We start from the raw sequence: 16,727 nt of genomic DNA, 5'->3' as shown, positions 1-16,727 counted from the left end.
GGCCAGCCAATCGCGACTCAGGTCCCCGCCTCTCCGCCCTTCTGATTGGCCCCGCTTTTCTGATCGACAGTTGGGCTCCGCCATTCACGACAGGACTGCTCCGGCCCGCCCCTAGAGGATCGTCCTCCGCCGGCTGCACGCACAGCGGTCGCGCAAGTCCCGTGCGACTCCGGTTCCCAGACACGCTCCGCTCCGTACACTTTACTTTGGGGGGGAAAAATGCCCACTCCCCCCTCCAACTGGAATCTCCGGGTTAAAGAAACCTCGCCACAAACTAAATTCCTGTACACTTCAGGAATTCCCTGAAGGAGATGGCAACCCCCTCGAGTACTGTTGCCCGGGAAATTCCACGACGGAGGAGCCTGGGGGCTACAGTCCGTGGGGTCGCGGAGTCGGGCACGACTGAGGACTTCACTTTCACTGCCCGTCACCGCAGGAATGCTCAGGCGCCTCAGTGGTAAAGAACGCGCCTGCCAGGCCGGAGACGCGCGCTCGAGCCCTGGAGAGGGAAATGGCAGCCCTGCGGAGGATCCCGCGGGCCGCGGAGCCTGGCGGGCTGCAGCCACGGGGCTCGCAACGCAGTCAGACGCCGACACGTCAGAAGCGCGCGTCCCTCAGGGCGTCGAGGGGCGCGGCCGAGTTCCAGGGCGGAAGTGCAGGGCGGAAGTGCGGCCACTTCCGCCCGCGTGCTCGGCGGCGTCTGTGGCGGCCGGGGGCGGCCCGCGTGCTGGGCAGCGCAGGCGGGAAGGGGGCGCGTCCGCCTGGTTTCACTCGCGGGAGGCGCTGCGGGGTTAGGCAGGCGTATCGGGACGCGCGCGCCGGCGGCGCTTTTGATCCTCGCGCTTCGGCCGCGCTTGCCCGCGCAGCGTCCCTGCGCTCGCGCCTCCCCCGGAAGTGCTTTCCGTCCGTGCCGGCGAGCCCCGGACTTCCGGCGAGCCCCGGGCTTCCGGCGCACGGCTGAGGCGGCTGCCGCTGCGAGGGGGCGTCGGCGGCCCGCACCGGCAGCGTTCCCCGGCGCAGCGCTCTGGCCGGGCGCGGCGGAGGCGTCCGCCATGGTGAGTGGCCGGGCGTGCAGGCCGGCCGCGGCGGGCGGACGTGGAGGCCGCAGAGGTGCCGAGTCACCCGGCCTGAGTCCGCCGACGTCTGGGACTGAGCGCAGTCTCGCGGGTGTAGACCCGTGTCGGCTTCCCGCGCGGGTGTAGACCCGTGTCGGCTTCCCGCGGACAAGCGCGGGGTCGGCCTGGGCGCTGTGGGCGTGAGAGGCGAGCGCGCGGGCCGGTGCCAGAGCTCGGGCCTGCCGCCCCAGCGCCCGGGCCAGCGCGGCCCCGAGGCCGCTCGCCCGTTGCGCCGGAGCGGGCGTGGCGCCGGCTCGGGAGCGCGCGGTTCCGGGCTGTGCCTTAGGACTGCAGGCTGGCCTGCCCGCTGAGCTGTGAGAGCCCCGTGCCGCCCGGCGTGCCGCCCCCGAGTGTGTCAGTGTTGGGAGCCCTCCTCCCAGCCCGGAACACTGCCGGGCGCCTCCCGGGTGCTGGCGCCGGGGTCGTGCAGGGCAGCGGGGCGGGGACGAGAACGCAGGGCTTCGGTGGGGAGGGTGCTGAGACGTGAGGAGGCCCCCAGCCCACTTCCTCCGTTCATCCCCAGCGCCCTGTGTTTGCTAGGCTTCTGGCTCAGATTTTGTCCAACGGAGAGTCTTGCCTAGAAGAAGGAGAGACACGGTTTGGAAAACTCCCTTGCGGCGCTGCAGGGAGTGGAGAACCGTCCGTTTTAAGCAGGAGCTGCGTTTGCCGTCTGTGGAAGACAGTTGGCCCAGCCTGCTCGTTCTGGAATTGCTAGTAGACTATTTCGTCAGTACCGGACTCTGCTTTTAACAGTGTGTGCTTAGAATCCCGTCAAGACGTGCTGTCTTGTTAAGCTGTTTATTTAGCTTGTAGAAAACCGTGTGCCGTGGCATGTGTAAGTGTAAACTCGGTGGTGTGAAGTGTATCCCTGTCGTGCAGTGGATGTCCAGAACGTTTTGGTCTTGAAAAGTTGAAAGTCTGTCCCTGTGGAACAGTGGCCTCTCCTGCCAGCCCATGGCAGCCCCCTTTCTCCTTCTGTCTGAACTTGGCTGCCGTAAGCGCCTCCTATGAGGGGAATCCTGCAGTGTCTGTCCTTCCCTGTGGCTCACTTGGCTGAGCACAGTGTCCTCAGTCGATTACCATTGTCACGCGGGTTGGAATTTCCTCCCTCTTTGTGGCCGCACAGTGCTCCATTGTGTGAATGGATCACGGTTTCTTTATTCATTCTGTCGGTGGGCATTGGGGTGGCTTCCAGCCCTTGGCTATTGTGAAGAGCTGTGGATACGAGCGTGCATCTGTATTTTCAGACCCTGGTTCCGATCCTTTGAGCTGGTATCCCGCTGTGCGGTTTCATGTTCTTCCGCTCCGGCACCTCAGGGTAGTCACAGTACCCTGAGAACGCCCTGGGTTGCTGGGCAGCCTGAGTTCTGAGCCTCCCTGTAACCTGCAGTTTGAGAGCTGGGATCTTATGTTTGTGGTGGCAGCGTGTCTAGGCTTCACTTGTGTGTGGGAGGGAGGGGTGTGGTGTGATGGAGTGCCCCACGAGAGGGGTGTGAGCCCTGGGCCTGGGTGGAACAGAGGAGGTCCAGAGAAGGGTTGGGGTGCTCCTGGAGGCCGGGGCGGGCGTGGGGGCTTCTGGTTTCTGCAGAGAATGCTCTCCTGAGTGTCCTCTTAAAGCAGTGTCCCCGAGCTCGCGGTTCCCTTTCGCTCTCTCGTACTGAGAACGCCGCCGCCCAGATAGTCTTGTCTCCCTTGCCTTGTACGCGCCTCTGCCAGGGCAGAGGTTGGAGCCGTTTGGTTAGTGGTGCTTCCCTGGTGCTTGGAGACCAGAGCCCAGCAGACGGCGGCACTCCTGAACACGGGCCGAGAGGAGCGGGGGCGGGGGCGGGGGCGTGGCCATCGCAGGGGACCCTGGGACCTGCTGGTGGGGGGCTTGGGGGCGGGGAGAGGCCAAGGACAGGCTTGCTGGGGGCACCATCTGAGCACCACGGGGACGAGCTGGGCAGCAGCTGCTGGGAGGCGCCCCGGACTCGTGCGAGGTGGCAGCTGGGTAGCCTTGCTCTGGCCAGCTCTGGCTGCAGACGGGAGGCCCGGGCCCGTCTCCCGTGCCAGCTGCAGCATCTCTCTCCTCCCCCAGTTCTCCTTCAACATGTTCGACCACCCGATCCCCCGGGTCTTCCAGAGCCGCTTCTCCACGCAGTACCGCTGCTTCTCCGTGTCCATGCTCGCGGGGCCCAACGACAGGTCAGACGTGGAGAGAGGAGGGAAGAGTACGTGCCGCTCTCCTGTGACTCGCAGCCCCTCCCGCCCCGCCTGCAGGGCCGCAGTCCTCAGCAGCCCTCGTCTGCGTGTGAACAGGATCTGGTCGCAGTCACGGTGTCTCAGCCCCGGGGACGGCAGGGAGGCGGGGTGAGGGTCCCGTTGTGATCACATTCCCGGCTGAGGGCCGTGTGGTTCCAGCCGGCTAGCTTTGCTGTGACAGACCAGTGTGAAGCCCTGCCTGCACCGCTAGTCTCCTCGAGTACTTCCATGTAGACGCAACAGAAAGCACACTCTGGGTTTTGTTGTGTTCTGTTAGTTTTCCTTCTCTTAACATGTCTTAAACGTTCTTTCCACAGTAATTATGCCGCCCTCAGCCCTCGACCAGCTCAGTAAGTACTTGCTACCCGACTTGAGGACCCGTGACTGTGGGCACCGGGGCCACACGGGAGCCCCTCAGCACCTGGGTAGAGGCCCCTTCAGCAAGGCTGGTTGGGGGCCGTCCCTGAAGGGTGCTCGCTGGGCTGGGAGGCTGGGGCCTGCAGGTGCTTCTCTGACAACCCCCACCCAGGTCCCATGGAGACGAAAGGCAGGTGTGAGCGCCAGGGCCGTTCACGCTGCTCGGGTAGCCGATGGCCTTGGCTGGAGGCTCGGGGTCTTCCCCTCAAGGACGGTGGCGGCCCCGGGAGGACGCTGCGAGCAGGCCTCTCGTCTCCCTGCACCTCTAGCCTCAGCTCCAGCCACAGTTCTGAGTCCTCCACCCCAGGAGCTGCCCCCCACCCCTGCCTGCCTCGTAGCAGGAACAGGAAAGGCCACGCTGTTCTCCCTCCCTCGACCCCTCCAACGGGAGCCACTCGAGACCTTACACCCCGGCCCCGCTCCTGGAACTAGGGAGACCCCAACCGCAGACACCGAGTCCCTTGGGGCGGGGGGGTCCACACTGTGGAGGGCGCACGCTGGGCAGCTCAGTGGGGGTCAAGTGCTGGCTTGGGCTTTGCACCTTGCTTGACCTGACCCCAGACTAGCGACTCTCTGGGTTGGCGTCCTCACCTCTGAACAGGACACGCGGAGCCGTCTGTGTGACTGCTCGGGGGCGGTAGTGCTTCCTGGATGGCGCCTGTGGTGTGTGAACAGCCAGGGCCCTGTGGCAGGGGCAGGGGCAGGGGCAGGGGCTGGCCCTTAGGCAGCGCCAGCTGCAGCCGCTGTACCCGTGGAGGGAGGCCTCGAGTTGTGCTCCGCTCAGCCGGGCTGAGGGGTGAGTAGACCCAGGGCACGGCCCTTAGGCCCAGGTATCACAGAGGAGGGGCCGGCCTGGAGCCTAACTCATGCGTGGAGCTGACCCAGGACTGAGACCAGGTGTGTTGGCACACAGACGGGAGAGGAGGCTCAGGGGTCGATCGGACGGGGGCTTAGGCCAGTGCTGGACGGACCTTGTCAGTCATGGGAGGACCTGTCCAGGTGAAATCCTGTGGGCAGAGGAGGTGAGGGGGTGCAGCAAGCTCAGGCACCCCAAGGTGCTTCTCGAAATCACAAGATGAAGTTTGAAAATTACTGGACTGAGAAACACAGGGGTCTCTACAGTGGCAAGAATCTCAGACCCAAGGTTGGATTCCTGATCAGTCCGTTCACCCTGACCCACCTCAGTCCGCTGCACAGCTCTGCAGCCCAGGGCACGGTGGTGACGAGGGCCCGGTGCCTGAGGCACCTTGTTCCTGCTACCCCACCTCGGGCGCCCAGCTTCACACACCCCCCAGCAGCCTCCCTGGCACGAGCGTCTGGGCACTCTTGGAGGTGTGCTATTGGGCCTCCTGACTTTTCCCAGCACCTGGTCGATGTGCAAACTGTGAATAAGTGTGCAAACGTCACTTTCTAGAGCTGGGATTTCAGACAAGCGCCTGTTTAAGTGGTGCTGTCTCAGCAAATGTCAGCTCTAGCTGGAGCGCAGGGCCTGCCGGGTGGGCAGATGCACGAGGCTCAGCCCCATGAGGGTCCTAGCGCCTGCCAGGGGCGGGGGCTTCCCCAGGGAGGGTCTAGGGACCGGGTTTCTCTTCCTGGAAGAAGCTGAGCCTCATCCCTTGCCCTTTGCAGGCCGACTTAACATCACCTACCCCATGCTGTTCAAGCTGACCAACAAGAACTCGGACCGAGTGACTCACTGCGGGGTGCTGGAGTTTGTGGCCGACGAGGGCATCTGCTACCTCCCACACTGGGTGAGCAGCCGGGCCGCGCGGCCCTGCCCCAGGGCGGCTGTCACGTGTGGCCGTGGACTCAGTGCTCCAGGACCCTGCCTGGAAACCGCAGCTGTGCTGTTAAACTACCGTTTCCCGGGTCAGGCTTGTTCTAAGTGATGGAGCAGGAGTATTTTCAAATGATCCGAATACAGAGTTCTAGGTTTTTAATCCGTGCTCTCCCTACCGTGTGTGTGTGTACAGAGTTCTAGGTTTTCAATCCGTGTTCTTCTCCCTACCGTGTGCGTGTGTACAGAGTTCTAGGTTTTCAATCCGTGTTCTTCTCCCTACTGTGTGTGTGTGCGTGCGTTCACCTGTACCTGAGTGTCCAGAGCACGCAGCCACGTTGCCATGGGAACGAAGCCTCTCTGCCCTCAGGCTGGCCCCGTGCTGTCCACAGGCCGGCAGAGCTGCACCTGCACCGCAGGGCGGGGCCCGTGGCAGCTAGGAGTGCTGCTGGTGGTGGTGGGGGGGGGGCTGGGCCACAGCGTCCCCAGTGTGAGGGCCCCTCGGCTGCCCCCTCTGTCCCTTTGGCCTTCAGCACCGTCTTCTGTGACTGCCAGCTGCTCTCAGCGTTGTAGGTGCTTTGAAGGTACCCGAGGGCCCTTGTTTTTACAAGGTCTTATGTGGAAATGCAGTGTCCCGGACAGTGTAGAAAGGCTGGCCTGGGGCCTTGGGAGTTGGGTGAAGTGGGTGGAGGTCCCTGTGGGAAGGCTCTGGCCTGAGGAGGCCTGGAGCTGGCAGTCAGGGCCTCGCCTGCGGCCCTTCCAGTGACTGGCTGCCCCAGGTGTTCCCGCAGTTCCCCCTGCCCCGGCCACGCCCCTACTGCGTCCCCTCTGCTCCCCTCCAGATGATGCAGAATCTGCTGCTGGAGGAGGGCGGCCTGGTTCAGGTGGAGAGCGTCAACCTGCAGGTGGCCACGTACTCCAAGTTCCAGCCGCAGAGCCCCGACTTCCTGGACATCACCAACCCTAAGGCCGTGTATCCTTCTGGGGACGCACGAGTTCTTTGCGGGCGGAGCTGTGCAGGCGGTGGGTGATAGCCGGCCTCCGTGGGGTGTGCCTGCCGTGGGGCCGCACAGCAGGCGTGATTGACACTGGCTTTGGAGCGCTGGTGCTGGGCTGGTGGGTCCACACGGCGTGGGGGCCTGGATGAGCGTGCTGGGCGCGCGGCGGACCGCGCCCGGGGGCAGCTGTGCCTCCCTCCAGGGGCCCTGGCACAGAGCGCAGCGGTGCGTCTGCAGCCGTGCGTTGTGCCTGGCCTGGGTCTTCAGTGCAGATCAGTAGATTGCCGAGGAGGCGGCGTGCTGTGCTCGGGCGTTTCCCCTGTCTGGGCACTCAAGGTGACTGGGTTTTGAGAACTATGTAGTAGTTCTTAGAGAAAGGGCTTACAGGCTACTTTTCGTTTTAAAATTGTTGTTGTTAGATGTTTTTAGTCTAGAACACGTGGCAAAATAGAAGTGACTGCCCAAAAGGTAGGAACGGCAGAAGCATAAGTGAGAACATCTTCGCTTTGAGGCAACTTTGCCTACATTTCCTTCCATATCTTTTCCTGTAGGGCTTTTTAAATCCTCTCGTTGAGGCGTAACATACGTGCAGTGACGCGCACGCTTCAGTGAGTTTGGCTCATGTGCCCCCAGAAGGGTGCCTCTGCCCCCTTCTTCCTGTCTTCAGCCGACCCCTGGCCCCAGACACCTAGCTGCCTCCCACCTCAGAGAGCTGCCCTTCTCAGGGTTGGGGGTCTCTCTGTCCCATGGCTGGCTCTTTTCCTCAGTGGAGAGTGAGGGTCACCCCGTTACCACGTGTTAGAGATGCTGCCTTCTTGTTACTGAATTACCGTCCCGACTAGGCACGCGGCTGTTGGGTACACAGAGTGGCCTGATGTTGCGAACCCGCTGTGGGCACTTGTTTCGGACGTGAGGACTCCATCTTGCTCTGTTGGCCTTGACCGTGTGTGTCTATAGGTTAGAAAATGCATTGAGAAACTTCGCCTGCCTGACCACTGGGGACGTGATTGCAATCAACTACAACGAGAAGGTGAGTGTCTCAGCCCCTCGCGTGCCGGAGCCTCGAGGCTGTGAGCACGAGCCCGCTTCTCACACGCTGTGGGAGCAGACGCCAGTTACACACAGACACGTCCACACACAGACGCTCTCCAGGGCCGGACGCCGGCTGCTCTCTGACAGTGTTCCTCGTGAGACATGCAGTCCTAAGAGTCGTTACTGTTCAGTTTTACGGATTCTGAGTCACACTCTATTTTTTCATAAACTAAGACGGAGTCTTGTTCCCTTTAGCTTCGTGGGGACATTTTCGTTGTTGTCTATCTTAAGCTTTTTGGATTACAGACCGGCTTAACATCGTTGTTCTGAAAGTATAAGAGCAGGAAAAAAATGGTAAAAGAGAGTGACTTCTTTGCGTGGTAAGGGAAGGACAGTTACCCAGGTGTGTGTAGACTCGGGATGCACGTCAGGGTCTCCATTTTTGGAAGTATGGAGACTGGATCCTCCAAAGGCCCAGGGGAAGGGCCCTTCGGGGAAGACTTGGCAGCCTGTGCTGAGGGCTGGTCACCCATCTGAGTGTGGCGCGAAGTCTGGGTCAGGGCCTCCGAGGGAACCTCATCCCTTGAAGGGGCCTCGTGGACGCCGAGGAGCCTTGTGCCAGGCTCTCTGGAAGCAGCAGCCCAGCTTCGTGGTGCCCTCGGGGCGGCTGCAGGCTGGAGGGCAGCCCTCCGGTTTCTCTCTTCCAGCTCTGGTGCCACCACTGGAGGTTTCACGGGCCACTAGTTAGCTGTGACCTGCAGTTTGGGAGCACAGCTGTCGACAAAGGGGAGCACGGACACGAGTGTCCACGCAACCTCGATGATGGCAGCAGCAGTGCCCGAGGCCCCCGGGCGGCGCAGACTCACTCCCGTCATGCACCGGGGGGCCTGCAAGCCAGCCGAGGGCTGTTGAGCCCTCTCTGTGTGCTGGGGACCCGCCCCTCCCGTTCAGTGTTCTCAGTGGTGCCGCTGTCTTGGCTGGTCATGAGAAAAGCAAGACGCTCACTGGGCAGAGAGAGAGTCTGAAACACGCAGAAGCCGCTGGGCAGAGAGAGCGAGTGTGAAGCAGCGCAGGAAAAGCTGCCGGGCAGAGAGAGAAACACGCAGGAGAAGCTGCCGGGCAGAGAGAAGCTGGCGGGCAGAGAGAGAGCCTAGAGCAGCGCAGGAGAAGCTGGCGGGCAGAGAGAGAGCCTAGAGCAGCGCAGGAGAAGCTGGCGGGCAGAGAGAAGCCGCCGGGCAGAGAGAGCGCGTGAAGCAGCGCAGGAGAGGACGCTTCCTGCTCCTCGCCCTGTGAGTCGGTGCGTGGTCTCCACACAGAGGCTCCTCCCGACACCACAGCTGGCTTTCAGCCTCCTTTCTCCTGGCTGCCTGGGAAGCGCTGCCGCCTCCGCCTTGTACGGGAATCGCGGCACTCACGTCACCAGTCTGGTGCGGGCAGCCTCAGTGCACCCCACGATGAGCCGTGCTGGAGCGAGCACGCTCAGCACCGTCTCACCCAGCGTTTAGCTCGTTACCTGCTGGCAGTTGATTCCTGGGAGTGAACTTTCCTGGGATAGACATTGGGTCTTTTGCGGTTAGCTGCCTAACTGCCTTGTCAGGCTGGAGTCATCTACGAGGGTGATCAGCTGAGGGACAGGCTGGGGGGCCGACCGCTCAGCTCTCCACAGCGGGAGGTGTGGCCGGGGAGGCCGTCGTCAGGGGAGTGAGCGTGTGCGGGGCCAGGCGTGCCGACACAAGTGTGGGGGGCCCAAAGCTGCCAGGAACCAAGCCCTTCTCTCCCGCCAGATCTATGAGCTGCGGGTGATGGAGACCAAGCCGGACAAGGCCGTGTCCATCATTGAGTGCGACATGAACGTGAGTGGCCGTGGGAGGAGGGGTGTTGGGGCCCTGCTGGCCGGGGCCCTGCTGGCCGGCGCCCTGGGGAGGTGTCACGTGGCCCCTGGGGTTGCTGGGGAGCGGGCAGCAGATGCTTCCAGACCTCCGAGGAGGCCACTGACCTGTAATCAGTGGCAGGGCTGCTGTCGGTCCTGAGACAGCCAGCACGTCAGCCCTGCCAGGGGCCCATCTCCTTGGAGGCTGAGGTGGGGCTACTCAATTCCAAGGAGGGGGCTCTTGGTCTCCACAGCGGCCCAGCACGCCAGGTTTCTGGGCAGAATGCCCATCAGAGGGGTTCCATCTGCCCGGGTCCGTTTATGAGGCATTCTTGAAACGACAGCCTCCAGGAATGGAGAGCGGAGGGGAGGGAGGGAACACTGGGGAGGTCTGGACGTGGCGGGGTCGCAGTGCCGAAGTCTTGCTGGACTGTGACCCGGGACCGTGGAGGAAGTGGCCCCTCCTGTGGGGCTCTGGCAGCTGCGCGTGGGCCCACGCGGCCCCAGCGCAGAGGCTGCGTGCGGCCCCGTGTCACGGTGCTCTCCCCCCGGGTACAGGTGGACTTCGACGCCCCCCTGGGCTACAAGGAGCCGGAGAGGCAGGCCCAGCACGAGGAGTCAGCCGTGAGTGGCTCCCCGCACGCTCCCCAGCTCTGCGCGCCAGCCGCGGGGCTCCGCCTCTGCTGGTGCTGAAGCGGCCGTGCTCTCCCCGCCCAGCCCCGCTCGCGGGCCCCGTGTGTCCTGGCTGTCCGGTGCCGGCAGAGGCCGGGGAGGGCCCCGGGAAGGGCTGGGCCCCCGCTGAGAGGCGTGTCCCGTGTTCCTGTCCCTCCAGGAAGGCGAAGCTGACCACAGTGGCTACACCGGGGAGCTGGGCTTCCGCGTGAGTGCCGCCCCCTGCCTGTCGGGGACGCCCCAGGGACCCCAGCCGGGCCGAGGGACCCCAGCCGGGCCGGGGCACCCCGCACACGTGCACCTGGCACCTTCTCCGTCTCCAGACCCTTCTCCATCCGCTTTCTCCGGGATCCTCCCAGCAACTGCCAGGCAGCCCCGGCTTCCTAAAACTCCTCGCCTACCAGAAAGTAGCAATAGTGCCGCAGACATACAGAAGCCCTTCAGGGCTCACCAGCCGTGACCTCTGCTGTGGCCTCTGGACGGCGTCCCGCGGCACATGGTGGCCCCCCGCCCTGCTGCCGCCCCTGGGAGAGTGGGGGAGTGTGGGCGAGGCTCAGCCCGGGCCCGGGAAGCAGGCTGCAGAGCTGAGCCGTGGGCAGCCAGTGCCCTGGGTGGCACGGCGGCGAGGGCTCCCCTGAGCTCACGGGGCCCCGGGGGGCTGGGCGCTGAGCTCCCGAGGCGGTCCCCGCCCACGCCCTGCAGTGCTGCCCCTGCCCCAGGCCCCTCTCACCCCACGTCTGCTCGCCTAGGCCTTTTCTGGCTCCGGAAACAGACTGGACGGGAAGAAGAAGGGGGTGGAGCCCAGCCCCTCCCCAGTCAGGCCTGGAGACATCAAGAGGTGGGTGTGCTGGCCCCGCCCCACCGCCAGGCCCGGCCCCCGACGGCCGCGCTTGGCCGCGCTTGGCGGGGTCGCAGGCCCCGCCCCACCGCCAGGCCCGCCCAGCCGCCCGCAGGCCTCGTCAGCCCTCTGTCCTGCCCACAACCCGGCCGTCCAGGCTCGTGCCGTCAGTGGCCGCCCGGCCGCCTCTCCCGGTCATTTGGCCCAGGGACTCGGGGCAGAGTCCTGGCTCTGGTGGCCCTCATGGTGACAGCAGGGCTGAGCTGCGTGCCCGTTGATCACGTGAGATGCCGCAGACGGGTGTGCGCCCGACCTCTTGGGGAGTGAAGTGCGTGTGAGTGAGAGGCTGGAGGACGCTGATGTGAGCCCAGGAGACTCTGCCCCGTGCCCTCTGCTCCCCCTGGAGTCAGCAGGGAGGCGCCCTCTGGCTGGCACGAGGTGCAGTGGGTACAGCCTTGAAGCGGAAGGGAGGCCCTGCTTCCTTTCTGTGCTTAGAAGCGGACTCCAGTCCCTTCTGGCGCCAACGTTTCTCCTGCTCTCTCTTTATAGAGGAATTCCCAACTACGAATTTAAACTTGGCAAGATTACGTTCATCAGAAACTCACGTCCGCTGGTCAAAAAGGTTGAGGAGGTGAGTGTTTCATGAGTCATAACAAGTTTCCTTGGCTACTGGTGACAAGGGGATTCTTTCCCTCGCGATGAGGGTCTCCTTCCGTGTGTTCTCCGTCCCGGCCCTCCTCCCCGTGGGCTGGCTGTCCTGCTGAAGCCGTGTGGACTCTGCCGGCTCTGTGGTGGGGATGGGCGAGGGCTCAGCTGCTTGCTCTCCTGTGCAGGTCCGGCCCGGGCTGTGCGCTGAGATCTTCAAGCCCCGGGTCGGTCTTGCAGGCCAGCTGCTGTGATCATCTGCCTCTCACAGACCGGAGCTTGAGGGCAGTGGGGTCGGGGCGGGGTGGCGTTCAGGGTGCCCAGGCCTCGGGCAGAGCTGACCACCGAGCAGCCACCCCAGCGCCTCCACACTCCAGACATGGCTCCCTCGGCCCAGGGCGGGGAGGGGAGGTTTCGCCGTACGGGCCCTTCTCCTGGGTGCCAGGAACTGGCTCAGAAACCCCGCACAGCCTGCCGCCTGGCCACTGTGACTCTGCTGGCGGTTTGGGTTTGGGTTAGGTGGTTAGCCCCACTTCAGACCCTGGTCTCCTGGTTTCCTTCTTGAGGCTCGGTCCCCTGGGGACCAAGAGGGGTTCAGAGACCCACTTAAAGCCCTTCCTGGCCTTAATGCTCGTCGCTTTGACACCATGCTGAGACCTTGCTAAGCTGGGAGGAGCGCTCTCGGTCCCCCCACCAGGCGCTTGCTCGCCCCAGCCCAGCTGCTGGCCGTGCCTGCCAGCCTCGCCATCCTCTGGCCCCTTCGTCCCTGACCATCGCAGGGTGGGGAGACAGGTGTGCGCAAACACGTCCAGGCGCGGTGTGTGATGGGGGTGGCTGGCGGGTGCACTCCCGCTGCCTGTCCTTGGACACAGGGGGCACACTCACGGGGGGCGTGGGGGAGCCCCGAGGAGACCAAGGCACCTGACTGCAGCCCTGCTGGGGCAGGGGGCAGGGCCCGCGCTGAGGACCAAGCGTCTGTCCCAGGGCACTCGGCCCTGCCCCCAGGAGAAGGGCCGAGCGTCACGGTCCCTGGAAGGCCCTCAGCCTGGCAGTGGTAGTCTGTCCCTGGTGTCCGCCCCACCCGGCTCCCGTGCACAGGCTGGGCTGGCTGCAGCTGGAGGAGCTTTGCCAGCAGAGCCCAGGGGAAGTCCCAGCCCACTCCGCCAGCGTGAAGACTGCAGTCGGGAGGCTTCCCTTGCCAGCACCCCAGTCCCGGGAGCTCAAAGACACCAAAGGAGCAGGAAGCGCCAGGGAAATAACTTTCCCAGACAGGGGCCCTCCAGGCCTCCAGCCAGTGAGTGGAAACAGCTCCAAGTTGGGGCAGAGGGAAGACCCTGAAGCTTCCAGGAGGTGGAGATTCTGCCATGGGTCAGGAATAGCAGGGGACATGGTGGAGCAGGGTCCTCAGATGTCTGTGCCTGGTTCCTGCACATCACTGTGCCAAGCCCTCACCCCTGAGCCTGAGCGCGATTGTGTTTGGAGGCATGGCCTTTCCAGAGGTGAGGTGGGATGAGGCTCTAGGTGGGCCCTGTTCCACACCAAGGAGATGCAGACACCCCAGGGAAAGGCCTGTGAGGACGCAGGGGCAGGGCAGCCACCTTCCAGCCACGACCAGGGCCTCCGGGGAAGCCACACTGCCGGCCCCTGGGCCTCGGGGTCCGTGCCTCGTTGTGAGGAGGTGTGTCTGTGCTCAGGGCCAGCCCATGGTGGTGGTCTGGTGGCCCCAGCAGTCTCACACCAGCCCCATCAGTGAGCCGCCAGAGGAGAGAGGTGCCCAGTTGTTTAAGAGCTCCCTGGAGGCCGGCTCTGCGCCCTCTCAGGAGGCAGCCGTGACACCCCACTGAAACAGAGACTAGAGTAGGCACAAGAAAGCCTGCCACCCTGGAAACGGGGCCGCCCCATGGCTGTGTGCAGCCCTGGAGCGTGGCCCGTGCAGGCAGGGCACAGCCCCGAGCGCCTGGGAGACAGGTTCCTCAAGTGGTGAAGTCGGGGGGGCCCTCCTGCGGCCGATCTGTGCACACTGGAGAAGCCAGGCTCCGGTGCCAACCACAGGGTGGACGCAGGCCCTGCAGGGAGGGGGCGCTGCTTGGCCCGGTCTCGGCGTGCCCTCCTGTGGCCGCTACCACGAGAAGCCTGCACGGGGCAGGGGAGAAATACCAGCTGCCCCAGGCGGTGATCGGCGTTGGCTGGGAGCCTGGGTCCTCTTCAGTGTCTCCCCGACTAGCAGCAGAGCTCGTGGACAGTTACTTGCTGTTTTCAGAGCTTCTGGAAAACAGTCTTTGTGCTGGGAGGAGAATACCTTGGTAGACTGAAGGCTGCCGAGTCACCATTCTGCCGAGTGCACCGGTCTGCCGAGGAGCTGAGCCTCTAGGGGAAGTCAGAGCTGTGTGCAGAGACGCTGAACTGCTCACCAAGGCAGCTTCAGTGCTGCAAAGCTGGAGATAACAGCGACGCGGGCTGGAATTGGTGTGAGAGGAGAGACGTGTGGCCTGAGATGGGGCGGTTGTCTGCAGAGGCACATAGCAGGGATTGGAAGTGTGCTTTGGGGTGGTTTTTCTTCTAGGAGAAGAAGGCTGCGGTAGAGTAGTTACCCTGGCTTTGTTTTCAGTTCAGCCGGTGATAATTCACATTTGTAGGAATAAAGTGGGAGTAAGGAGGATGGCGGGACGGTACCTGAACCAAAGGAATAAAGCATTTCTAGTAAACTTCCAAGGAGCTGCTGAAGACGGTGTTTTCTCCTCACAGGATGAAGCCGGAGGCAGATTCGTTGCTTTCTCTGGAGAAGGACAGTCACTACGTAAAAAGGGAAGAAAGCCATAAGCTGGGACTGTTGACTGATTGGAAAATAAAATAATTGCAACATGCTGGCTTTTAGTCACTGGCTCTGAGGGGATGCTCCCTCACTTCGGGTTCGCATAGAGTCACCTGGAAGAGGGCAGCGGGACAGCGGCTATGAGCTGGATTTGGGGGAGAGAAGGCCCCTGGGGCCCCTTGGGGGGGCCTCTCCTCATGCCCAAACTCACTGCTCAGCTGAAGCGGGGTGCCCCAATTCCTGCTGGAAACAGTGAAGGGTGGGATTGCTCTAAGTTGGGCTTTTTCTTTTTTTTTCATTTATCCTTTTCCCAGGTCATACTTAGCTGTTGCCTTTGGGCTGAAAAAAGTGGTTTAAAGAAAGTGACCATCCCATTGCGCGGGCTGCAGTTTAAGTATCCGAGGAGGTGTTTGTTTACTTTACATGTTGATTTTCTTTTTCTCCTAAGAAGCCATGCCTCAGAAGGAAAACCTGATTTAGAAGCATTTCAGCTTTTCAGTTCAGTTCAGTCACTCAGTCGTGTCCGACTCTCTGCGACCCCATGAATCGCAGCACACCAGGCCTCCCTGTCCATCACCAGCTCCGGGAGTTCACTCAGACTCACGTCCATCGAGCCAGTGATCCCATCCAGCCATCTCATCCTCGGTCGTCCCCTTCTCCTCCTGCCCCCAATCCCTCCCAGCATCAGTCTTTTCCAATGAGTCAACTCTTCACATGAGCTGGCCAAAGTACTGGAGCTTCAGCTTTAGCATCATTCCTTCCAAATAACACCCAGGGCTGATCCCCTTGCAGTCCAAGGGACTCTCAAGAGTTCTCCAACATCACAGTTCAAAAGCATCAATTCTTCGGTGCTCAGCTTTCTTCACAGTCCAACTCTCACATCCATACATGACCACAGGAAAAACCATAGCCTTGACTAGATGGACCTTTGCTGGCAAAGTAATTTCTCTGCTTTTCAATATGCTATCTAGGTTGCTCATGACTTTCCTTCCAAGGAGTAAGTGTTTTTTAATTTCATGGCTGCAGTCACCATCTGCAGTGATTTTGGAGCCACCCCAAAATAAAGTCTGACACTGTTTCTACTGTTTCCCATCTATTTCCCATGAAGTCATGGGACCAGATGCCATGATCTTCATTTTCTGAATGTTGAGCTTTAAGCCAACTTTTTCACTCTGCTCTTTCACTTTCATCGAGAGGCTTTTAGCTCCTCTTCACTTTCTGCCATAAGGGTGGTGTCATCTGCATATCTGAGGTTATTGATATTTCTCCCAGCAATCTTAATTCCAGCTTGTGCTTCTTCCAGACCAGCGTTTCTCATGATGTACTCTGCATATAAGTTAAATAAGCAGGGTGACAATATACAGCCTTAACGTACTCCTTTTCCTATTTGGAACCAGTCTGTTCCATATCCAGTTCTAACTGTTGCTTCCTGACCTGCATATAGGTTTCTCAAGAGGCAGGTAAGGTGGTCTGGTATTCCCATCTCTTTCAGAATTTTCCAGTTTATTGTGATCCACACAGTCAAAGGCTTTGGCATAGTCAATAAAGCAGAAATAGATATTTTCTGGAACTCTTGCTTTTTCGATGATCCAGGGATGGCAATTTGATCTCTGGTTTCTCTGCCTTTTCTAAAACCAGCTTGAACATCTGGAAGTTCACGGTTCATGTATTGTTGAAGCCTGGCTTGGAGAATTTTCAGCATTACCTTACTATCATGTGAGATGAGTGCAATTGTGCGGTAGTCTTGAGCATTCTTTGGCATTGCCTTTCTTAGGGATTGGAATGAAAACTGACCTTTTCCAGTCCTGTGGCCACTGCTGAGTTTTCCAAATTTGCTGGCATATCGAGTGCAGCACTTTCACAGCATCATCTTTCAGGATCTGAAATAGTTCAACTGGAATTCCATCACCTCCACTAGCTTTGTTCGTAGTGATGCTAAGGCCCACTTGACTTCACATTCCCGGATGTCTGGCTCTAGGTGAGTGATCATACCATCATTATTATCTTGGTCATGAAGATCTTTTTTTGTACAGTTCTTCTGTGTATTCTTGCCACCTCTTAATATCTTCTGCTTCTGTTAGGTCCAGACCATTTCTGTTCTTTATCGAGCCCATCTTTGCATGATATGTTCACTTGGTATCTCTAATTTTCTTGAAGAGATCTCTAGACTTTCCCATTCTGTTGTTTTCTTCTATTTCTTTGCATTGATCACTGTAGAAGGCTTTCTTATCTCTTCTTGCTATTCTTTGGAACTCTGCATTCAGATGCTTATATCTTTCCTTTTCTCGTTTGCTTTTCACTTTTCTTCTT

General features: G+C 61.0%; 1 protein-coding gene across 5 annotated transcripts; it reads left to right on the top strand.

Annotated features, from left to right (window-relative positions):
• The first annotated feature begins 143 nt into the window (after positions 1-143).
• On the top strand, positions 144-14,469 carry UFD1 (ubiquitin recognition factor in ER associated degradation 1). Of its 5 annotated transcripts, none has more exons than XR_009596968.1 (13): positions 144-457; positions 3,193-3,299; positions 3,674-3,706; positions 5,403-5,524; positions 6,393-6,523; positions 7,506-7,578; positions 9,365-9,433; positions 10,009-10,074; positions 10,283-10,330; positions 10,872-10,990; positions 11,056-11,398; positions 11,510-11,591; positions 14,351-14,469. XR_009596968.1 is itself a non-coding variant. In XM_027956921.3 (12 exons), exons 1-12 carry the CDS (start codon positions 312-314, stop codon positions 14,423-14,425), a joined length of 1,041 nt encoding a protein of 346 aa, XP_027812722.1. In that variant the 5' UTR covers positions 144-311; the 3' UTR covers positions 14,426-14,469. The 5 variants fall into 5 exon arrangements, 3 of the variants coding, with proteins under 3 accessions (XP_027812722.1, XP_027812721.2, XP_027812725.1); XR_009596969.1 differs by lacking the exon at positions 144-457 and adding an exon at positions 941-1,055 and having other exon boundaries at positions 3,193-3,325; XM_027956921.3 differs by lacking the exon at positions 11,056-11,398 and having other exon boundaries at positions 10,872-10,960.
• The last annotated feature ends 2,258 nt before the right edge of the window (positions 14,470-16,727 follow it).

The sequence above is a fragment of the Ovis aries genome, chromosome 17 (assembly GCF_016772045.2).
Source record: "Ovis aries strain OAR_USU_Benz2616 breed Rambouillet chromosome 17, ARS-UI_Ramb_v3.0, whole genome shotgun sequence".
NCBI lineage: Eukaryota > Metazoa > Chordata > Mammalia > Artiodactyla > Bovidae > Ovis > Ovis aries.
This window is presented reverse-complemented; position numbering and strand designations above follow the sequence as displayed.

Coding starts and splice junctions, on each gene's coding strand:
- UFD1 (XM_027956920.3), top strand. CDS start 312: ATGGCAACCCCCTCGAGTACTGTTGCCCGGGAAATTCCACGACGGAGG. Junction 6,524..7,505: donor ATCACCAACCCTAAGGCCGT/GTATCCTTCTGG, acceptor GTGTGTCTATAG/GTTAGAAAATGCATTGAGAA. Junction 7,579..9,364: donor CAATCAACTACAACGAGAAG/GTGAGTGTCTCA, acceptor CTCTCCCGCCAG/ATCTATGAGCTGCGGGTGAT.